The sequence below is a fragment of the Bubalus bubalis genome, chromosome 6 (genome assembly GCF_019923935.1).
Source record: "Bubalus bubalis isolate 160015118507 breed Murrah chromosome 6, NDDB_SH_1, whole genome shotgun sequence".
Taxonomy (NCBI): Eukaryota; Metazoa; Chordata; class Mammalia; order Artiodactyla; family Bovidae; genus Bubalus; species Bubalus bubalis.
The window spans coordinates 7,998,356-8,022,424 of record NC_059162.1 but is presented as its reverse complement, the minus strand read 5'-3'; the positions used below and the strand labels follow the sequence as shown (position 1 = coordinate 8,022,424).

General features: G+C 43.4%; 1 protein-coding gene and 5 non-coding genes across 6 annotated transcripts; 4 read left to right on the top strand and 2 right to left on the bottom strand.

Annotated features, from left to right (window-relative positions):
* Window positions 1-751: 751 nt before the first annotated feature.
* Window positions 752-822, bottom strand: TRNAG-GCC. The gene has a single exon. It is a non-coding gene; the product is annotated as a tRNA-Gly (tRNA).
* A 544-nt stretch (window positions 823-1,366) lies between these two features.
* Window positions 1,367-3,767, top strand: HSPA6 (heat shock protein family A (Hsp70) member 6). The gene has a single exon (XM_006041134.4). It carries the CDS (start codon window positions 1,504-1,506, stop codon window positions 3,433-3,435), a length of 1,932 nt encoding a protein of 643 aa, XP_006041196.4. The 5' UTR covers window positions 1,367-1,503; the 3' UTR covers window positions 3,436-3,767.
* A 5,657-nt stretch (window positions 3,768-9,424) lies between these two features.
* TRNAL-CAG lies at window positions 9,425-9,507 on the bottom strand. Its single transcript has one exon. It is a non-coding gene; the product is annotated as a tRNA-Leu (tRNA).
* A 648-nt stretch (window positions 9,508-10,155) lies between these two features.
* TRNAG-UCC lies at window positions 10,156-10,227 on the top strand. The gene has a single exon. It is a non-coding gene; the product is annotated as a tRNA-Gly (tRNA).
* Window positions 10,228-11,116: 889 nt separating this feature from the next.
* Window positions 11,117-11,188, top strand: TRNAD-GUC. Its single transcript has one exon. It is a non-coding gene; the product is annotated as a tRNA-Asp (tRNA).
* A 12,399-nt stretch (window positions 11,189-23,587) lies between these two features.
* On the top strand, window positions 23,588-23,661 carry TRNAN-GUU. The gene has a single exon. It is a non-coding gene; the product is annotated as a tRNA-Asn (tRNA).
* The last annotated feature ends 408 nt before the right edge of the window (window positions 23,662-24,069 follow it).

The window sequence follows — 24,069 nt, the reverse complement described above, 5'->3', positions numbered from 1 at the left end:
TCCTCTTTTGCTCCTGGATGAAACCAGAGACTTCTACAGCTATAGAACGTCTTAGAAAAGATGAAGTTCAATCTCCTCATTTTAAAGCTGAGAAAGCAATGAACCAGATGGTTGAAATGATTTGTTCAAGGATGTACAAGTAGTTGGTGTCACAGATCTGTACATACCGTAACTGGACTGCACTGTATAATTTGTTCTATAGCTTGTTTTAGAAGCTGTAAGACTCTTGGAACTTGTAACTCTTGGGGGTAGATGTGCAGGGCTTTTGAGGCTGCTGAGGGCTGGGAGAGAAAGTTGGAGCAGCTTGGACAAGGTAGTCCCTGGACTACAGGGCACAGACCCCAGGCCAGGCCACATCTTTCTTTCTGAAGTGAGCACCCTTTTTTGCAGAGCCTTGCCTAAAATATCCTGACTTTTGACACACAGGCCTGGCCAGCCTAAACACTGAGAGAGAATGAATTTAAAGCTGACAGCTTCTCTCCCTCTTGGGTTATAAAAATAGGTTCTTTCTTTTTGAGGATGTATAGTTACTCTAGAACAACCTTTATGGAAAAAGAATCTAAAAAAAAGAATGGATATATGTAAATGTAAAAGTGATTCACTTTGTTGTACAGCAGCAGAAACATTTAAAAACAACTACACTCAAATAGAATTTTTTTTTTTTTAATGAAGATCCACTTTAGAAGTTGAATTAAAGAAAAAAACAGAAAAAAATGTTAAAATGCGGGTACCCTGAAAGAAAAGAGCAGGCTGCATTGGCCGGGAATCGAACCCGGGCCTCCCGCGTGGCAGGCGAGAATTCTACCACTGAACCACCAATGCTACTTCCGTAACAAAGGCTCGCAACACTGTCTCTTACCATCATCTCTGACCCTAGGTCCACCCCATAACAGAAATCTGACCACTCCTCTCAGCACAATTTTGAAAACACAGCCTTCATGTTTCAAGACTAAAATAATAAAATTTTAAACCTCTGTCCTTGAAGCCATGGCTCTAATGCTTTCAGTTTTTCTAGAGCCGCTGGACTCAAAACCGCCCTCTTCAACCAACCAGAGGGAGAACAAGTTTTCACCTTACCATTCTTCTGCCCCAACCGCTCGCCCTCAGAATAAGCCGGGAGAAGCTGGAACTTTCTCTGTAACTCTGAGTCAGACGCTGGTGGGGCCGCCGCTCCCTGCACGGCCCGATCCGCTCGAACCTTCTCCCAGAGTCAGCGCAGCGCCTCCTGGGCTGAGTCAGCCGGAGCGGGCGGGCCGGGCGGCTCTGGGCTCGCCGCGAAGGCGCTAGAAGTTTCGCGGGGGCGGCGGCAGCGGGAGGAGGCGGGTCTCCCGCAACTGAATAAAAAGCTCGTGGAGCCGGAGCCGAGCAGATCCTAGCTGGGCAGGCAGGAGAGCGGCGCCGCTGCGCACACCTACACGGCTGAGCAGCACCAACTTTCGCAGGTTCGTGCATCCATCCGACTCTGTATCACACTCGTCGCAGGGAGCGGGAGAAACCACAACCATGTCCGCCGCGAGGGAGCTGGCCATAGGCATCGACCTGGGCACCACGTACTCGTGCGTGGGCGTGTTCCAGCACGGCCGGGTGGAGATCCTCGCCAACGACCAGGGCAACCGCACCACCCCCAGCTACGTGGCCTTCTCAGACACCGAGCGGCTGGTGGGCGACGCGGCCAAGAGCCAGGCGGCCCTGAACCCGCACAACACCGTGTTCGACGTCAAGCGACTGATCGGGCGCAGGTTCACAGACCCCACTGTGCAGTCGGACATGAAGCACTGGCCCTTCCAGGTGGTGAGCGAGGGCGGCAAGCCGAAGGTGCGCGTGTCCTACCGCGGGGAGGACAAGGCGTTCTACCCCGAGGAGATCTCGTCCATGGTGCTGAGCAAGATGAAGGAGACGGCGGAGGCGTACCTGGGCCAGCCCGTGAAGCACGCTGTAATCACGGTGCCTGCCTACTTCAACGACTCGCAGCGTCAGGCCACTAAGGACGCGGGTGCCATCGCGGGGCTCAACGTCCTGAGGATCATCAACGAGCCCACGGCAGCTGCCATCGCCTACGGCCTGGACCGGCTGGGCGCCGGAGAGCGCAACGTGCTCATTTTCGACCTGGGTGGGGGCACCTTCGACGTGTCGGTCCTCACCATCGACGCTGGTGTCTTTGAGGTGAAGGCCACGGCTGGAGACACTCACCTGGGTGGAGAGGACTTCGACAACCGGCTGGTGAACCACTTCATGGAGGAGTTCCGGCGGAAGCATGGGAAGGATTTGAGCAGGAACAAGCGGGCCCTGCGCAGGCTCCGCACGGCCTGCGAGCGCGCCAAGCGCACCCTGTCGTCCAGTACCCAGGCCACTCTGGAGATCGATTCCCTGTTTGAGGGTGTAGACTTCTACACTTCTATCACTCGAGCCCGCTTTGAAGAACTGTGCTCGGACCTCTTCCGCAGCACCCTGGAGCCGGTGGAGAAGGCCTTGCGGGATGCCAAGCTGGGCAAGGCCCAGATCCATGACATTGTCCTGGTGGGTGGCTCTACCCGAATCCCCAAGGTACAGAAGCTCCTGCAGGACTTCTTCAATGGCAGGGAGCTGAACAAAAGCATCAACCCGGATGAAGCTGTGGCTTATGGGGCTGCTGTGCAGGCAGCCGTGTTGATGGGGGACACGTGTGAGAAGGTGCAAGATCTGCTGCTGCTGGATGTGGCTCCCCTGTCCCTAGGGCTGGAGACAGCTGGTGGGGTGATGACTACACTGATCCAGAGGAATGCCACTATCCCAACCAAGCAGACCCAGACTTTCACCACCTATTCAGACAACCAGCCTGGGGTCCTGATTCAGGTGTACGAGGGTGAGAGGGCCATGACCAGGGACAACAACCTGCTAGGGCGCTTTGAGCTCAGCGGCATCCCTCCTGCCCCACGTGGAGTCCCCCAGATCGAGGTGACCTTCGACATTGACGCCAATGGCATCCTGAGTGTGACAGCCACTGACAGGAGCACAGGCAAAGCTAACAAGATCACCATCACCAATGACAAGGGCCGGCTGAGCAAGGAGGAGGTGGAGAGGATGGTTCGTGAGGCTGAGCAGTACAAGGCTGAGGATGAGGCCCAGAGAGACAGGGTGGCTGCCAAAAACTCTCTGGAGGCCTATGTCTTCCATGTGAAGAGCTCCTTGCAAGAGGAGAGGCTTAGAGATAAGATTCCTGAAGAGGACAGGCACAAAGTACAAGACAAGTGTCAGGAAGTCCTTGCTTGGCTGGAGCACAACCAGTTAGCAGACAAAGAGGAATATGAGCATCAAAAGAGGGAGCTGGAGCAGATCTGTTGCCCCATCTTCTCCAGGCTCTATGGGGGGCCTGGTGTCCCTGTGGGCAGCAGTTGTGGAGCTCAAGCCCGACATGGAGCCCCTAGTACTGGCCCTGTCATTGAGGAGGTCGATTAAATGGCCCCTGTGGACGGGTCAGCTGAGATTGTAAGGGCTGGGTTTGTGGACTTTCTAGACTTTCTACTGTGATCCTGCCTAACTTCAGGGGTAGGAATGGAGGAGAATCTTACCCTCTACAGAGAACTTTTTTTTTTCTTTTGGTCAGTATGTTTTATTACTGAGGTATTTGTCATTTGACTTATAAAAAATCTTCTACATCAAAAAAGCAGAAGTAATCATTATGAACATTTGTGTGACACTTTAATATTGCTTTTACCTACATTTAATGTATTTTGTTACTTGCATGTATGGATTTGTTATATGAAATAATAAAGCTAAATAAACTTTTAGAATTTCTTAGTTTTCTTTCTATCCAATTAAGTAGACGAAGGGGCAGGGCTTTCAGAAGCAGAAATATTGGGGTGGGTTTTGAAGGAGGGATGGGAAGAAAATTCATGAGGCTATGTGCATAATTTCTATAAGGGAAAGCAAGAGGACAAGTTTGAGGAAGGCACACTGAAATAGTATTGAAGTGTGAGGAGAGAGAGGAGAGAATTGTGATATTGTGTTGAAAGAGGGAGGGAGGTGGAGTTGGTAAAGCAGAGAATGAAGAGAAACAAGTTTTGGCAAGACCCTAAAATAAAAATTCTGTATTGGGAGCTTAGTTCAGTTTGTCAGTCTGTGTGCCCTGATACACGGACAAAAAGTTTATATGCTGATTATTTGCCTCTCATAATGTGACCTTATTGTTCTTTTAGCAAACAGACTCCAAGTCCTGGATTCTGGGGAATAGTATTTGTTAGATTAAGAGAGTAAGTCTAGTGGTATAATTAAAGTTATTATTGATCTTATCTGTGTGAGAGAAATTGCATGGTCTCATCTGCTTTGTGCTGATGGGCCCTAGGATGATGACGACGATGATGATAACAATGGCAACTGTGTAGTAAAACGGCTGTACTGGAACCAGACAGGTGTTCCTTTATCTACTCTGCAAGTTAAACTCCGAGCTTCAGTTTTCCCTTCTGTTTAATGGGGATGATGATCAAATAGTATCTCAGATGTGTTATTGAGGGTACAATTAAGTAAGTATGTGAGGAGTGAAGAATGTTAGGCTAGGCATCTAGTATTGAGCAACAAATATTCACTATTACTAATTATTACTAATTGATTGTCAACTATGTACAATCTAATCATCACAGCAACATAACAGTGTATTATCTCTTTTGAAAGTGAGGATCCAGAGGCTAAAAGAGGTTAAACAATTTACTCAATGTCCACATCTATTAAGTCAGGGAAAGTGGGTAGTGGGGAGAGTTGGAATTAAGAACTATGTCCTGCCTGCTTCTACATTCTGTGCACTGTTAACTCGCAAACAGACCATTAAAAAAAAGAAAGATTTCCCCCAGATGTTGTGAAATTGTACATATTATTCCTTTAGAACACAGTTGGACACGGAGCCCTGAGAGAAAAAGTATATTTTATTGTATCTTTGCATTATTCATTAAGTGAATATGTGCTTTTTATAGCAAGTGACTGAACCAGGGGAGTATCCTCAGGCTCAACTTTGCTGCCAGTTAAATGACATAAGAGAAGGATAAGTTTGTGTAAGTTAGTTCCCAATCAGCCCAAAGACTAATTTTTATCTCAGAAATGAAGGTGGCCTTGGTTAGAGGAATGCTACATTATATTTAGCTAAGGGTGATCTCTTGCAGGTTGAGAGGAGATTGCAGTAACAACCCACCTGTAGTCTGGTTGTCAGCTCACATTTTAAACTGCTTTTTCCTGCACCTGGCCCAAGTCTTTTGTGACTTGTTTTACATTGAAAGAACCTGCAAAAAAGAGATGATATCACACACATATTCTGTATTACACTTCCCCTTTCCTGAACGTCCTTCCCACTTCCAACATTGACCACCGCAACCTGTTTGTAACTTCTCAAGCAGAATGATGGCACCTACGTTTGGGTAGTTTCCTCACATTTCAACAATCTCTCTCTAAACAGACACAGGTTATAAGAAGGAGAATTCCATCATGCTTAGTTGTGAAAACACTTCAGATCTCATTTGGATGGTATCTATTTTTCTACAGAGAGATTTAAACAAACTAACCACTTCATTACCAAAGAACGGCAATGCCAAAGAATGCTCAAACTACCGCACAATTGCATTCATCTCACACGCTAGTAAAGTAATGCTCAAAATTCTCCAAGCCAGGCTTCAGCAATATGTGAACCATGAACTTCCAGATGTTCAAGCTGGTTTTAGAGAAGGCAGAGGAACCAGAGATCAAATCGCCAACATCACTGGATCATCAAAAAAACAAGAGAGTTCCAGAAAAACATCTATTTCTCCTTTATTGACTATGCCAAAGCCTTTGACTGTGTGGATCACAATAAACTGTTGGAAAGAGATGGGAATACCAGACCATCTGACCTGTCTCTTGAGAAACCTGTATGCAGGTCAGGAAGAAACAGTTAGAACTGGACATGGAACAACAGACTGGTTCCAAATAGGAAAAGGAGTACATCAAGGCTGTATATTGTCACCCTGCTTATTTAACTTCTATGCAGAGTACATCATGAGAAACGCTGGACTGGAAGAAGCACAAGCTGGAATCAAGATTGCCGGGAGAAATATCAATAACCTCAGATATGCAGACGACACCACCCTTATGGCAGAAAGTGAAGAGGAACTAAAAAGCCTCTTGATGAAAGTGAAAGAGAAGAGTGAAAAAGTTGGCTTAAAGCTCAACATTCAGAAAATGAAGATCATGGCATCTGGTCCCATCACTTCATGGGAAATAGATGGGGAAACAGTGGAAACAGTGTCAGACTTTATTTTTGGGGGCTCCAAAATCACTGCAGATGGTGATTGCAGCCATGAAATTAAAAGACGCTTACTCCTTAGAAGGAGAGTTATGACCAACCTAGATAGCATATTGAAAGGCAGAGATATTACTTTGCCAACAAAGGTCAGTCTAGTCAAGGCTATGGTTTTTCCTGTGGTCATGTATGGATGTGAGAGTTGGACTGTGAAGAAGGCTGAGCGCCGAAGAATTGATACTTCTGAACTGTGGTGTTGGAGAAGACTCTTGAGCGTCCCTTGGCCTGCAAGGAGATCCAACCAGTCCATCCTAAAGAAGATCAGTCCTGGGTGTTCATTGGAAGGACTGATGTTGAAGCTGAAACTCCAATACTTTGGCCACCTCATGCGAAGAGTTGACTCATTGGAAAAGACCCTGATGCTGGGAGGGATTGGGGGCAGAAGGAGAAGGGGACGACAGAGGATGAGATGACTGGATGATATCACCAACTCGATGGACATGAGTTTGGGTAAACTCCGGGAGTTGGTGATGGACAGGGAGGCCTGGTGTGCTGGGATTCATGGGGTCGCAGAGTCGGACACGACTGAGCGACTGAACTGAACTGAACTGAACTACTTCATCTACTTCTGAATGACTGTTGCTGGTGCTTTAGATACTTTGGGGATTATTTCCTGTTAATGGGCTTCCCTGGTGGCTCAGAGTTAAAGAATCCCCCTGCAATGCAGGAGATGCAGTTTGATCCCTGGGTTGGAGGACAGCATGGTATTTAAATGTCATTGTATTGTGTATATATAGTCTTAGTTTGATTACTGTAATCACAACTTTTGTGATTACAATATTAATTTGTTTCCCAAAATATTGAAACAAAATACATTGCATTATCAAAAGAATCAAAATTTCCTTCAACCCTTCCAATGAAAAATCAGCAGTTTGGGGAACTCCCTGGTGGTCCAGTAGTTAGGACTCTATACTTCCACTGCCTTGCCTGGGTTTCTGTCCGTGGTAGGGGGAGTTAAGATCCCACAAGCCTCGTGGTGGTGGTGGGGGCAGAACAAGAATAATAGCAGTTCCTTGCCCCCACTCCCAACTGCTACTATTCCTAACAGGTAACCACTGTTAAGTTTTTTGTTGTTGTTGTTAAGACCTTTTTATTTTGCAACAATTTAGACTGACAGAGAGTTGTAAAGATACTATAGAAAGTCACTGTATATCCTTCATCCACCTTCTCTTAATGGTAAGGTCTTACATGGAGCCTTGGAGCAATTAAGCCCAAGCTCTGCAACTACTGAGCCCACGTGCCACGACTACCCACGCCTGCATGCTCTAGGGCCCTTGAGCCACAACTAATGAGTCCCCGTGCTGCAACTATTGAAGCTGGAGCACATAGATCCTCTGCTCTGCAGGGAGAAGCCCAGCTAGAGAATAGTCTGCCACTCTGCAACGACAGAAAGCCCACGTTCAGCAATGCAGTCTCAGCATGGCCAAAAATGAATGAATGAATAAATAAAGAAATAAATAAAGCAGTGTCCCCCCAAATTTCACATTTTGATAAGTACTGGTTAGGTATTTGGCAGAAAGTACATGCAAGTCGCTCAGTCGTGTCTGACTCTTTGTGACCCCATGGACTGACTGACTATACAGTCCATCAAATTCTCCAGGCCAGAATACTGGAGTGGGTAGCCTTTCCCTTCTCCAGGGGATCTTCCCAACTCAGGGATCCAACCCAGGTGGATTCTTTACCAGCTGAGCTACCAAGGGAAGCAGATTGTCGCCCAATTTGGGTTTGTCAGACTTCTCATGATTAGAGTGGGGGTTTGGGGGCAGTATATCACAGGGTGAAGTGCCCATCTTATTGCATTATATCAGGAGGTATGTGATACCAATGTGACTAAACTCTGGTGATCTTAATCTTGATCATGTGGTTAAGGCTCAGCTTTGTTATTTTTTCCCTGTCTCTCTTATGGATGTGTGTCTCTCTTATGAATACACTCTTACCTTGTTTAGTTTAGACACAGTATCTAATTTAGCTTTTTGTCTCTGTTTTAAGCAGACTGGCATACTGCAAGTACTCAAATGATACAGAGTAAAAGGTGGAAAGGGAAAGGATATTCCAAGTTAAAGATCTAAATTAGATAGACCAGTGCTTTCAAACTTTAATATGCCTGAGAATCATTTGAGAATCTTATAAAATGTGGATTCAATAAATCAGAGGTGCAGCCTGAGATTTGTATTTCTAATAAGCTCCTACGTCATCTCACTCAATCCTCACAACAATTCTGTCTCCATTTTACAACAAGCAAACTAATGCTCAGAGAAGTCAAATACATTTCCCAAGGTTATAGTCTAGTAAATAACAAGGAATGTAAACTTTCACTAACCAACCTAAAGATCCTTCCATCTTCATGCTTATGAACCTCACACATTCAGCCTCTTCGGATTGACAGTTCTCTCTTCTGCAAAGGACAACATTTTTCTATAACCAGTTCCTCTCAAATGAGAAAGTGGCTTTTCTAGGTCTTGAAGAAAAAGTTCTTGAAACAACTCCATGCGTTTATTTTCCCTTTCTATTACTTTTCCCTGGGTTTGGTATGTTGATTTCTTTCCCTGGTTTTTGGTGGTACAGCAAGCCTTTTGGATAAAAATTGGTGGTGGGAGCAGTTTGGCAAGATGGTGGGGAATCAGAGTCTCACCAAAGCTTGACACTACAATCTTGAGCACAAAAAGACTCGGGTCAATTGCAATTTAAGAGATCTGGATTGAGGGCTTTTCTCCATGAGGTGAATAAGCACTGAGAAACTGGAGTCTAAAGGAAAAAAAAAAAAAAAATTGTAACTAGGGATAGATCTAAATTGGAGAAGGAGTTGGCAACCCACTCCAGTATTCTTGCCTGGAGAATTTCGTGGACACAGGAGCCTGGTGGGCTACAGTCTATGGGGTCGCAAAGAGGCAGACACGACTGAACGACTTAACACACAGCACATACATAGAACCAAATAGATTCAGTTTTATATTTAAAGCGAAGCACATTCTTCATATGTAGATACGGAGCATTAAAAAGTGTTGATAAAAAAAGCGTTGATTAAAGAATAAAGTATTGATTAATCAATAGTCGTTTCTCCACGAATTCAATCCTACTTGTTCATTGGAAACAAATAAGAAAGGCCCGAAGAAAATAATCCGCTGTTGTCAGAAGTGGGATTCGAACCCACGCCTCCAGGGGAGACTGCGACCTGAACGCAGCGCCTTAGACCGCTCGGCCATCCTGACACACGGAAATAAGCTTTCTTATTTTCTTCTAAGACTGTCAAAAAGTGCTGTAGCACGGTTAGTTTCTCATTTTAAATTAAACCACAACTCCTCCCTGGACTTCTTCGCAAAATAGGGAAAATAAAACTGTTTCTGACTCTTATTTCTTACGTTATTACCATCCTAAATTGCAAAGATCCATTTCTCCAGTGTCCCTCTCGCTCCTTCTCTCCGGAGACCTAGCCACACCAGAGTGGACTCCCTTGTTGGCTGCTCTCCCTCGGCCCTTTCGCTTCAAATCGCCCTTAATGAATGCAACACCCTGTGGATCTAGTCCTGGGGCGGCGCCAAGCGGCGGAGCAGGGAGTTCGGATGACAGAAGGCGGGGACGTGGGTAAGAAAATACTCTGCCAAGCGAGGCATTGGCTTTCCCTCCTGGCTTCTCGCTGTTCCGTCCTTCCAGCTCCAGGCCCCTGGTGGTCTCTGCGTTTCAGGCCCTAGTCCTTAGTTGGGGGGGCCGATTAAGAGGAGTAAGAACGGGGTTCATCCTCGCTTAGAAAAGATTCTGTGTATTTTGGGGTTTCAGACACAGAACAGTACTAAAAAACATTTGCAGATTCATAGTCTCTATTACTCTTATACATGTAATTCGAAGAGTTTGTTAAGCAGGCGTTGGTGGTATAGTGGTGAGCATAGCTGCCTTCCAAGCAGTTGACCCGGGTTCGATTCCCGGCCAACGCAGGGAATCTTTTCCCTCTTTCACGCTAACTAAATTAAGAGAGAGAAGCAGAGCGTGGGATGTATTTTGCAGTTTAAAGCCTGAGCGAAACTGAGAACTGAAACTAGAACTGCAGCCGTACCTCACTTTCTCCCTCGACCTCATTCTCTGCCCAGCTACATTTTGGAGGGATTCGAATCTGAAGAGTTTCTTTTCTCTCTTACCTTCCCTCCTGCCTTCCATTTTAAACTTTCAACTCTTGAGAAATCTTTGGGATCTTCCGGATGTCCTGTCTGAAACTGAGCTTCAGAAAGGGGTCATGATTTTATATTTCCAACACTGATACGGTAGCTACAAAGCTGTTGGCCACTTGAAACTGGCGAATGTGTCTGAGGAACTGCATGTCAAAGTCTAGTTAATTGTAATTAATTAATTGAAATAAATTGATGTAAAAAGTTAAACAGATACTCCATTTACCTATTGCAGAACGTTAAAGTACGTTACGAACAACTTGGTACGTTATGAATCCACTTGAATTTCAGTTGTGAATGTCATGAGATCTAAATATTAGTCATTTTTTTCCAATGAAAATTTAACGTCTGAGTTTAAATGTGGTATCTGTAAATGAAAAATACTTACCAGCTTGAAAATTATGTAAAAAAATCTAGTTCTTATTTCGAAATTTTGGGTTAAATCACATCTATTATTAAAAATATCACCTGTTTCTTGCTTTTTAAGTTGGCTATTAGAAAGTTTAAATTACACGTAGAGCTCCCATTATGTTTCAATTGCAATGTGACAGACTAGACACAGTAAAGAGACAAGTTGAATAACAGCCGTTTTTCAAGGAATGACGATGGCAGTTTAGAAGTAACTTCCTAGTGAGCAATTTTATATACGTAATCGTCGTTTTCCTCGTTAGTATAGTGGTGAGTATCCCCGCCTGTCACGCGGGAGACCGGGGTTCGATTCCCCGACGGGGAGGCGAAAAAGTCAGTTTTGTTTTGTCCTCCCACTGCCAAAACAAAGACAAAACAACTTTCGGAGAAGGCAATGGCACCCTACTCCAGTACTCTTGCCTGGAAAATCCCATGGATAGAGGAGCCTGGTAGGCTGCAGTCCATGAGGTCTCGAAGAGTCGGACACGACTGAGTGACTTCACTTTCACTTTTCACTTTCACGCACTGGAGAAGGAAATGGCAACCCACTCCAGTGTTCTTGCCTGGAGAATTCCAGGGACAGAGGAGCCTGGTAGGAGGCCGTCTATGGGGTCGCAGAGTCGGACACGACTGAAGCGACTTAGCAGCAGCAGCAGCAGCAAGCAATTTTAGGCTCTTTCCAAGAGTACTTCTCTTTCATGCAAATTTCTTGGATCCTGGGCAAGAGTACCAGTTGCTGCGGTTACTTGGACCCCCGGTTCTGCGTTAAATGCATCGAATCATTAATCCTGCAATCAAGTTTCCACCTCCTCTGCAGTTAAGTGGGCCATCCCTATTGTTTTCCTGCCGTACACTTGAATCCCATCCCAGGATTCAGGCTCCGCCTTAAACCCTGTACTCCAGATTTCCACCTTTTTTCCTTCTTCTTTTCTCCTGCGTCGACGATTCACTAAGCTCTCATTTGCCCCCTTCCTTCGTATTGCTATTCAGTAGGGGCCAACCTACGTTCTCAAGCCCACATTCTTTGCACTGCCATACTACACGAAAGAATGCAATTTATGAAACAAACCTCTCCTCTACAACGGATGATGAGGAATAAACCAAGATTTTATGTCTAAACTGGTTTACAAAGAAATGAGTCACTGGTTTGACAGTCAGAAGGCCTATTGTTTGCTTACTTATCACCAAAAACGGTTGACTTGTTTGCAAGTCATTTAACTTTTCTGGGCTGCAGTTTCTTTATAAGGGAGAGGAACAAAAGTACAGTTTTTGAGACGCTTTGCAAGGCTAGAGTCCTTTGAAGTAGTGCCTTGTGTGAGCACCTGGTAGATAGTATATGCTCGTTTTTTCCCAAAGGATAGTATTTTTCCTGAATATAAGGGTAATATAGAGTCCTCACAGAAAATATGGAGAATAAGCCACTCACAAAGAAATAAAAGGCACGCATATTTCCATCATCCAGAAAATCTCTATTAATATTTTGCTGTATGCTTTATCTCTTTGGCATTTTTAATTGCAAGGTTAGAATCATTACTGTACACATTTTTAAAGCTACTTGAATGTTTACTTAAACATGTGAATATTTCTATATTCATTAAGTACTAGTCTAAAACATTGGTTTAATGACTTCATTGTTATACTATATGGCTACATCATAATTTCTTTAGAAAGTCTCCTATTTTTGAGTATTTATGTCATTTCCAGTGTTTTTTCCTCCTCTGGTGGGGCGGCTCTTAAAATCTCTGCTCAGTATTCTTTTAGACTTCCAGCTGTTATTTTCCCCCGGCCTCCCTCGAATCAGTACATAGCAGGTACTCCTGCTGCTGCTGCTGCTGCTGCTGCTAAGTCGCTTCAGTCGTGTCCGACTCTGTGCGACCCCAGAGACGGAAGCCCACCAGGCTGCCCCCTCCCTGGGATTTTCCAGGCAGGAACACTGGAGTGGGTTGCCATTTCCTTCTCCAATGCGTGAAAGTGAAAAGTGAAAGTGAAGACGCTCAGTCGTGTCCGACTCTTAGTGACCCCATGGTCTGCAGCCCACCAGGCTCCTCCGTCCATGGGATTTTCCAGGCAAGAGTGCTGGAGTGGGGTGCCATTGCCTTCTTCAATAGCAGGTACTAGGGTGAACCAAAGATATGAAATGTGATTCATTTGCAGATTGTTTTTCCCTGATGATGCTCCCTGCTTTCTGAAATTTATTCCTTCAATTTCCAGTCAGTCTGGGAGCTCTAAACTGTACCTTGATGCATGAGGTATAAGGTTGGTTTTCAGCACGTTCATATGCCTGACTATGTCTGATTGGTGAGTGCTCTCAAAATCAAGATATGAAGAATGAAGAATGCTCACCCATTGTGGTTCCTTCTTCCAAGGCTTGAATCCTCTTTATTTTCTATCTAATTTAATTGCTCTTCAGATATTTGATAATATACACACAAATAATGACCCTGGAGGAGGGCATGGCAACCCAGGTACTCCAGAATTCTTGTCTGGAGAATCCCGTGGACAGAGGAGCTGGGTGGGCTACAGTCCATAAGGTCACAAAGAATTGCATAAAGTTTGCAAAGAAATGACAGAAATGACTCAGCACACATGCATGCACACAAGTAGTGAAGCTTATAAAAACCAAAGGAATAATAAATATAAAATCCAAAATAAGACTCCTTATTGGGAAGAAGAAAAATAGAGGAACATTGGAGGCTTCTTCTGTTTCATTCTTTTTTTTTAATTTAAATTTATTTATTTTAATTAGAGGCTAATTATTTTACAATATTATATTGGTTTTTCTGTTTCATTCTTAAGCAGGGTATTGATATACAAGGATTTAAAATTTACATAACTGGCATCAGGTGGCACGTATTCTTTTGCAACTAGTATTTTTTCCATTAAATATTAGTTTTATGGGATTCATTTATGTTGAAACACAGAGCTAGGAATGTGTTTAGCTAGGAATATTCTGAAGATTTAAAACATTTATAAGAATATGTATTTCAAAAATTCTCTATTATTTTTTATGTATGTAGATAAACGTGTTTTTGTATCTTATAAAACTGATCTCTGGGTAATGTCAGGGCAAATACTATGTTAAATCTTTCTATTCATCTCCAAATTAGCTGATTTTTAATAATTGTTGGCTCTATTTTATACAGCTGTCACTAGCCAAATGGTGCTTCTACCTGAACCCTGGTTTCAGATCATTTCAGTTGCTGAGTCATGTCCAACTCTTTGGGACCCCATGAATCGCAGCATACCAGGCCTCCCTGTCCATCACCAGCTCCTGGAGTCTACCCAAACCCATGTCCATCGAGTCGGTGATGCCATCCAGCCATCTCATCCTCTGTCGTCCCCTTCTCCTCCTGCCCCCAATCCTTCCCAGCATTAGGGTCTTTTCCAATGAGTCAACTCTTCGCATGAGGTGGCCAAAGTATTGGAGTTTCAGCTTCAACATCAATCCTTCCAATGAACACCCAGGACTGATCTCCTTTAGGATGGACTGGTTGGATCTCCTTGCAGGCCAAGGGACGCTCAAGAGTCTTCTCCAACACCACAGTTCAAAAGCATCAATTCTTCAGCACTCAGCTTTCTTTATAGTCCAACTCTCATATCCATACATGACCACAGGAAAAACCATAGCCTTGACTAGACAGACCTTTGTTGGTAAAGTAATGTCTCTGCTTTTCAATATGCTATGTAGGTTGGTCATAACTTTCCTTCCAAGGAGTAAGCGTCTTTTAATTTCGCGGCTGCAGTCACCATCTGCAGTGATTTTGGAGCCCAGAAAAATAAAGTCTGACGCTGTCTCCACTGTTTCCCCATCTATTTCCCATGAAGTGATGGGACCAGATGCCATGATCTTCATTTTCTGAATGTTGAGCTTTAAGCCAACTTGTTCACTCTCCTCCTTCACTTTCATCAAGAGGCTTTTGAGTTCCTCTTCACTTTCTGCCATAAGGGTGGTGTCATCTGCATATCTGAGGTTATTGATATTTCTCCCGGCAATCTTGATTCCAGCTTGTGCTTCTTCCAGTCCAGTGTTTCTCATGATGTACTCTGCATAGAAGTTAAATAAGCAGGGTGACAATATACAGCCTTGATGTACTCCTTATCCTATTTGGAACCAGTCTGTTGTTCCATGTCTAGTTCTAACTGTCGCTTCCTGACCTGCATGCAGGTTTCTCAAGAGACAGGTCAGATGGTCTGGTATTCCCATCTCTTTCAGAATTTTCCACAGTTTATTGGGATCCACACAGTCAAAGGCTTTGGTATAGTCAATAAAGCAGAAATAGATGGTTTTCTGGAACTCGCTTTTTCAATGATCCAGCGGAAGTTGGCAATTTGATCTCTGGTTCCTCTGCCTTTTCGCAAACCAGCTTGAACATCTGGAAATTCACAGTTCACGTATTGCTGAAGCCTGGCTTGGAGAATTTTGAGCATCACTTTACTAGAGTGTGAGATGAGTGCAATTGTGTGGTAGTTCAAGCATTCTTTGGCATTGCCTTTCTTTGGGATTGGAATGAAAACTGACCTTTTCCAGTCCTGTGGCCACTGCTGAGTTTTCCAAATTTGCTGGCATATTGAATGCAGCACCTTCACAGCATCATCTTTCAGGATTTGAAACAGCTCAACTGGAATTCCATCACCTCCACTAGCTTTGTTCATAATGATGCTTTCTAAGGCCCACTTGACTCACCTCCAGTTGTGGATGTGACTGGTGATAGAAGCAAGGTCCAATGCCGTAAAGAGCAATATTGCATAGGACCCTGAAATGTTAGGTCCATGAATCAAGGCAAATTGGAAGTGGTCAAACAGGAGATGGCAAGAGTGAACGTCGACATTCTAGGAATCACCGAACTAAGATGGACTGGAATGGGTGAATTCAACTCAGATGACCATTATATCTACTACTGTGGACAGGAATCTCTCAGAAGAAATGGAGTAGCCATCATGGTCAACAAAAGAGTCCGAAGTGCAGTACTTGGATGCAATCTCAAAAACAACAGAATGATCTCTGTTCGTTTCCAAGGCAAACCATTCAATATCACAGTAATCCAAGTCTATGCCCCAATCAATAACGCTGAAGAAGCTGAAGTTGAATGATTCTATGAAGACCTACAAGACATTTTAGAACTAATACCCCAAAAAGATGTCCTTTTCATTATAGGGGACTGGAATGCAAAAGTAGGAAGTCAAGAAACACCTGGGGTAACAGGCAAATTTGGCCTTGGAATACAGAGTGAAGAAGGGCAAAGGCTAATAAAGTTTTGCCAAGAGAATGCACTGGTCATAGCAAACACCCTTTTCCAACAACACAAGAGAAGACTCTACACATGGACATCACCAGATGGTCAACACCGAAATCAGATTGATTATATTCTTTGCAGCCAAAGATGGAGAAGCTCTATACAGTCAGCAAAAAGAAGACTGGGAGCTGACTGTGGCTCAGACCATGAACTCCTTATTGCCAAATTCAGACTTAAATTGAAGAAAGTAGGGAAAACCACTAGACCATTGGGGTATGACCTAAATCAAATTCCTTATGATTATACAGTGGAAGTGAGAAGTAGATTTAAGGGACTAGATCTGATAGATAGAGTGCCTGATGAACTATGGATGGAGGTTCGTGACATTGTACAGGAGACAGGGATCAAGACCATCCCCAAGGAAAAGAAATGCAAAAAAGCAAAATGGCTGTCTGGGGAGGCCTTACAAATAGCTGTGAAAAGAAGACAAACGAAAAGCAAAGGAGAAAAGGAAAGATATTCCCATCTGAATGCAGAGTTCCAAAGAATAGCAAGGAGAGATAAAAAAAAGCCTTCCTCTGCGATCAGTGCAAAGAAATAGAGGAAAACAACAGAATGGGAAAGACTAGCGATCTCTTCAAGAAAATTAGAGATACCAAGGGAACATTTCATGCAAAGATGGGCACAAAAAAGGACAGAAATGGTATGGACCTAACAGAAGCAGAAGATATTAAGAAGAGGTGGCAAGAATACACAGAAGAACTGTACAAAAAAGATCTTCACAACCCAGATAATCACGATGGTGTGATCACTCACCTAGAGCCAGACATCCTGGAATGTGAACCCTGGTTTAGCATAGGGGAAGTGCATCAAATTCTCCCAATTCCTTTCTCCCAAAATGGATAGTCATTAGGTAACTTATCTCAATAAGTAGAAAACCTTTTCCTAAAATTAGGAAAGGATAGATGTTGATACTGAATTCCCTGTCATCTTCTGCAGAACTAGCAGCAATTATATTAACATTTTTTCTAGGCTTTAAAAATTGTCCAAGGGTTTTATGTATGTGTTATCTCTATCATACAAAAATCACTTATTGGAATGAGATATGCAATTAGGCTGACCTCAGCCATTTAGGCTGGATGAGGTGACGTAATGTGGTGGTTAAGCACATGGGTCTCTTGTGCTCCTTGGGTTGCAGTTTCGGCTGTCTCAGTTCCCTCATTTGTCAGAGGGGATAAAGATCGTAATTACAACTTTCAAATGAGTTAGTTAATGTTTAGAATGGTGCCTGGCAACACGCAAACATTAATTATTCATTTTATCACTAAAACAAATTTTAATGCCCATGGTCAGAAGATGTTTGGGTTTAAAAAAAGAAAAAAAAAAACAAAAAAACCCCACCTCATCCCAAGAAAAGAAGGTAAAATATTAGTAGAACATGGATAGAAAAAGAGAACAAGTGCATCTCAGTCATCCCTTAGTCCCCGAGTTTTCTTACACTCCAGTGCCAGAGTGCCAGCAGAGGCCACAAGACCAGGCTGATGCCTTCACCATGACCTACTGCTGCCTGCCTGCTCTCTCTGCTATTCCGGCTCTCTTGGTGCCAAGATTGGGTGGAGGCTGCAGTTCCCGCAGATGGCTACAAGCAAGGGTGACTACAGAAGTGCGCTGAGTAGTGGTCAGACTGACGCTGAGCGCTTGTTAATTGGACTGTGGTTCAGGTAGCCCTGTCCTGGGAGACATTTAGGGACAGGGACCTATATCCAGGACCTGCAGTAGGCTGGCTTAAATGAGACCTGCACACTGGGAGGCACTGAGTGGGCTCCTTGGAAGTGACTACCTAGAGTTTCTTAGAGTTGGCTAGCAGTGGTATGGGGAAGTTTTCTGGAGTGTATAGGGCGAGCCAAAGCAGAACCCAGAGGACGATTCTACCTGAGGAGTTCATTGGTATGGCACTGACCAATCAGAATAGTTACTGGCTATTTATTCCTCTCACTGTAATAGGGTGAAATTGTATTTCATTTTTTAAAAACAGATTTATTTAACAGAAAATACTGTTTAACATATAGTCTAAACATTGACAGTTAGTATAGTATTCCTTTACCCAAGAGCACATGTAAAACATTGAGCATTTGCTAATTCTGGTATGCTCTAGTTTTAGTTACTCAATCTGAGTATTTTTCAATTTTCATTCAGTTTATCTTTATTATGAGTTATTTAAAAGCAAATTTAAAAAATTTTCCAAATACACAAGGTTTTTAAAAGTTATATTTTGTAATTGCTTTCTGAGTGAAACTTCATTCAGTTCAAAGATACGTATGTAGTAGTGCCAATTTCCTGAGTATATTAAGACTTGTTTTATGGCCTCATACAAAGTCAATTGAGAAGAATGTATAAACTGTAATTATTGGTCGCAGAGTTTTATATACATATATAACTGGTTGCAGAGTTTTATATATAGATAGATAGATATAGATAGATAGATAGATAGATATAGATATGGATATAAGGCTTTCCTGGTGGCTCAGACAGTAAAGAATCTCTCTGTAATGCAGGAGACTCGGGTTCCAGCTCTGGGTTGGGAAGATCCCCTGGAGAAGGGAATAGCAACCCACTCCACTATTCTTTCCTGGAGAATTTCATAGACGGAGGAGCATGGTGGGACAGGACTTAGCAACTAAACCACCATATACATACAAAACGTTAACATGTTAGTCACTCAGCTGTGTCCGATTCTTTGCGACTCCAATATATATATATAGTCAAACTCTTTCATTTTTTTATATGTAAGATGATGCTGTGAAGGTGCTGGACTCAATATGCCAGCAAATTTGGAAAACTCAGCAGTGGCCACAGGACTGGAAAAGGTCAGTTTTCATTCCAATCCCAAAGAAAGGCAATGCCAAAGAATGCTCAAACTACCGCACAATTGCACTCATCTCACACTCTAGTAAAGTGATGCTCAAAATTCTCCAAGCCAGGCTTCAGCAATATGTGAACTGTGAATTTCCAGATGTTCAAGCTGGTTTGCGAAAAGGCAGAGGAACCAGAGATCAAATTGCCAACATCCGCTGGATCATCAAAAAAGCAAGAGAGTTCCAGAAAACCATCTATTTCTGCTTTATTGACTATGCCAAAGCCTTTGACTGTGTGGATCCCAATAAACTGTGGAAAATTCTGAAAGAGATGGGAATACCAGACCATCTGACCTGTCTCTTGAGAAACCTGCATGCAGGTCAGGAAGTGACAGTTAGAACTGGACATGGAACAACAGACTGGTTCCAAATAGGAAAAGGAGTACATCAAGGCTGTATATTGTCACCCTGCTTATTTAACTTCTATGCAGAGTACATCATGAGAAACACTGGACTGGAAGAAGCACGAGCTGGAATCAAGATTGCCGGGAGAAATATCAGTAACCTCAGATATGCAGATGACACCACCCTTATGGCAGAAAGTGAAGAGGAACTCAAAAGCCTCTTGATGAAAGTGAAGGAGGAGAGTGAACAAGTTGGCTTAAAGCTCAACATTCAGAAAACGAAGATCATGGCATCTGGTCCCATCACTTCATGGGAAATAGATGGGGAAACAGTGGAGACAGCGTCAGACTTTATTTTTCTGGGCTCCAAATCACTGCAGATGGTGACTGCAGCCGTGAAATTAAAAGACGCTTACTCCTTGGAAAGAAAGTTATGACCAACCTACATAGCATATTGAAAAGCAGAGACATTACTTTACCAACAAAGGTCGGTCTAGTCAAGGCTATGGTTTTTCCAGTAGTCATGTATGGACAGTGAAGAAAGCTGAGCGCCGAAGAATTGATGCTTTTGAACTGTGGTGTTGGAGAAGACTCTTGAGAGTTCCTTGGACTGCAAGGAGATCCAACCAGTCCATCCTAAAGGAGATCAGTCCTGGGTGTTCATTGGAAGGATTGATGTTGAAGCTGAAACTCCAATACTTTGGCCACCTCATGTGAAGAGTTGACTCATTGGAAAAGGTGGGAAGGATTGGGGGCAGGAAGAGAAGGGGATGACAGAGAATGAGATGGCTGGATGGCATCACCGACTCTATGGACATGGATTTGGGTAGACTCTAGAAGTTGGTGATTGACAGGGAGGCCTGGCGTGCTGTGATTTACGGGGTCGCAAATAGTCAGATATGACTGAGAGACTGAACTAACTGATCTGCACTATTAGATCTATGAAATACTGAGAGAAGTATGTTGAATTCTCCCACTATGGTGATAGATTTGTTAATTTCCCTTTTGGTCTAATAATTCTTGCTTTTATATTTTAATACTATTTTAATAGATACATATGTGTTTAGAGTATAATGTGTTTATCATGTGTTTAATCTTTTATTAGCATATAGTGAGCATCCTCTTCTAGTGACGATTTATTTCTTAAACTTCACTTTGTCCACCATATAGCTATTAATATATACCAACTACAAACTTCTTTTCCTTAGAATATTTCTGACATTAGTTCAGTTCAGTTCAGTTGTTCAGTTGGGTCTGACTCTTTGTGACCCCATGGACTGCAGCACTCCAGGCCTCCCTGTCCATCACCAACTCATATCCCATGAGTTGATGACGCCATCCAGCCATCTCATCCTCTGTCGTCCCCTTCTCCTCCTGTCTTCAATCTTTCCCAGCATCAGGGTCTTTTCAAAATGAGTCAGTCCTTCACATCAGGCGGCCAAAGTATTGGAGTTTCAGCTTCAACGTCAGTCCTTCCAATGAATATTCAGGACTGATTTCCTTTAGGATGGACTGGTTGGATCTCCTTGCAGTTCAAGGGACTCTCAAGAGTAACAATTCTTTTACATTCAGTCTTTCTGTTTATGTTTAATGTCATTCTTCTAGACAAAATAAAAATAAAATATATTTTAAAAATCCACTTTTGTTTTTAACTGGCACATTTTCTCCAGTTATATTTGTTGTGCTTACTGATATATTTTGGATTTATTTCACTATCCCATTTTGTACTTTCTTTTGGCCTCAGTTTTTCTTTTCTTCTTTTCCCACCTTCTTTTGGATTGTTATCATGTGTACATGCAAAGTGAAGTACAGGAAATGTATATGTATTTAGAATAAACTTGAAAGTTATTTTTACTTTTTGTGGCCAAGATGAAAATAGTAATTCCCAAACTAGGACTTCATAGAGAAGTAAAACTTTCCCCCAAATGTTGGTGACCAACATAGGGTTGCTAACTTTTTGTTTTGCTAAGTTAGGAAATTAATAAAACAATCACAGCCACATCAACTGTCATCTGTCCTCATCTTAATGTTATAAAAGAAGGGACATTTAAAAACAAAAATTTAAAGTGTGAAAAAACAATGTTGGCTTGGAGGTCATTTGGCAAACTTAACTGAGATACACACATACAGACACACACACACACACACACACACACACACATATATATATATATATATATATATATATATATATATATATATATATATAGTGTGTATTCTCATTTCACTGGAAATCAGTGAAAACTTGGACCTGCACCTAATCTGGAACCATTATTAAAAGGATGCTGGTGCAGAAGGAAGACAGAGATTCTATGTGTTGGTTTCAGAGGTGCCCTGGGACTTGTGCAACAGAGAAAATCGCTTCTTGTGAGTGCCTGGGTTCAGAGAAGAACTGGTGTTGTAACCTGGTTGGGTATGCCTGTGGCAGAGAAGATGCAGCTCAGGAAGCCTGGGGTTTTTAAATGGCCCAAGAACAAAGAGAGGAGCTTCTCTCCAAAGTGGAGAGAAGAGATGAACTTAATCAGGCCCAGCTCTGGCCAGAATCTCTAGGTTGATTTCGTTGGATAAGGGCCCGTGAATATTTGAATCTGGATTATGTCAGAGTGAAAGTCCATAAATTACAGGCACTTATAAACTCTATGTTCTGTCTGGGAGCCTAATAAGCTAGTAGAAATCCTTCTAAACAGCTGGAATTGAAGATCAGTTTTGTTTCACTATGCTCCTTTACTTAGATATAATATTTTTCCAGACATGATTAGATATGTGATGCAGTATTTAAAATTTTCACAGTAATAATGTTATTATAAGTTAACACTCACGCATGAATGCATGAATTGCCTAAATCGGCAAAAAAGTATGGTGATATACTTCTCTGAGGAAAACCAAATGAACTCCTGAACCCACAGCATTCATTTTGGATTCCCCCAAGACCCCCATCTGTGTAGATCACAACAAACTGTAGAAAATTCTTAAAGAGATGGGAATACCAGACCACCTGACCTGCCTCCTGCAAAACCTGTATGCAGGTCAAGAAGCAACAGTTAGAACTGGACATGGTACAACAGACTGTTTCAGAATTGGGAAAGGAGTAGTTAAGGCTGTATATTGTCACCCTGCTTATTTGGCTTATATGCAGAGTACGTCATTCCAAACTTCGGACTGGAGGAAGCACAAGCTGGAATCAAAATTGCCGGGAGAAATATCAATAACCTCAGATATGCAGATGACATCACCTTTATGGCAGAAAGCGAGGAAGAACTAAAGAGCCTCTTGAAGAGGGTGAAAGAGAAGAGTGAAAAAGCTGGTTTTAAACTCAACATTCAAAAAACTAAGATTATGACATCCAGTCCCATCGCTTCATGGCGAAATAGATGGAGAAACAATGAAAACAACCACAGACTTTCGCCGCCAAATCACCACGAACGGTGACAGCAGGAATGAAATTAAAAGACGCTTGCTCCTTGGAAGAAAAGCTGTGTCAAACCTAGACAGTGTATTAAAAAGCACAGACATTACTTTGCCGACAGTGGTCCGTATAGTCAAAGTTATGGTTTTTCCAGTAGTCATGTACCGATGTGAGAGCTGGACAAGAAAAAAACTGAGCGCCTTCGAACTGTGCTGCTGGAGAAGACTCTCGAGAGTCCCTTGGACTGCAAGGATCCAACAGTCCATCCTAAAGAAAAATCAACCCTGAATATTCATTGAAAGGACTGATGCTGAAGCTGAATGAAGCTCCAATACTTTGGCCACCTAATGCGAAGAGCTGACTCATTCGAGAAGACCCTGATTCTGGGAAAGACTGAAGGCAGGAGGAGAAGGGGACGACAGAGGATGAGATGGTTGGATGGCATCACCGACTCAATGGCCATGAGTTTGAGCAAGCTCTGGGAGTTGGTGATGGACAGGGAGGCCTGGCGTGCTGCAGTCCATGGAGTCGCAAAGAGTCGGACACGACTGAGCGACCGAACGACGACGAAGAGTCCAGTTCATTCACCTTCGGCTGCTCTCGTTTTCTTAGCATCTTCCGGGTAGAAACTGAGTCCTGTCTCAGATCTAAGCAGGTGCTAGTGCGGGAAAAGGACCCACTTCTCTCTGGGCTACTTACTTCCCTGGTGCTCTGGAGGGGGATGTCTCTACCAGTTCCTACACCGGCCTCAACCACATTGGAGACACAGAACACTTCGAGTTTATTTTCAGTGACCCGAGTTGGAAATATATCCTCTCACCCTCTGTCTCTGTGGCGCAATCGGTTAGCGCGTTCGGCTGTTAACCGAAAGGTTGGTGGTTCGAGTCCACTCAGGGACGCAGATGTAGCAATTTTGACCCTTGAAATAGACCTGTCAGTTTCTCACCGGAAACCAATAGCGTTAACATTATGAAAGTTTGCAAATCTCCACCCAGCCTGCGTCCAACCTACTACTTTTTTTTTTGTTTGTTTGTTTTAGAAATTGAAGTATAGTTGATTTGGGACTTTCCCTGTGGCCCAGCTGGTAAAGAATACGCCTGCAGAGGGAGACCTTGGTTTGATCCTTGGGTTGGGAAGATCCCCTGGAGGCGGGAAAGGCTACCCACTCCAGTATTCTGGCCTGGAGAATTCCACCACCTGTAAAGTCCACCGGGTCGCAAAGAGTTTGCCACGACTGAGCGACTTTCACTTTCATAGTTGATCTGGGCTCCCCTGGGGGCTCAGCGATAAAGCATCCGCCTGCCAGT

Coding starts and splice junctions, on each gene's coding strand:
- HSPA6 (XM_006041134.4), top strand. CDS start 1,504: ATGTCCGCCGCGAGGGAGCTGGCCATAGGCATCGACCTGGGCACCACG.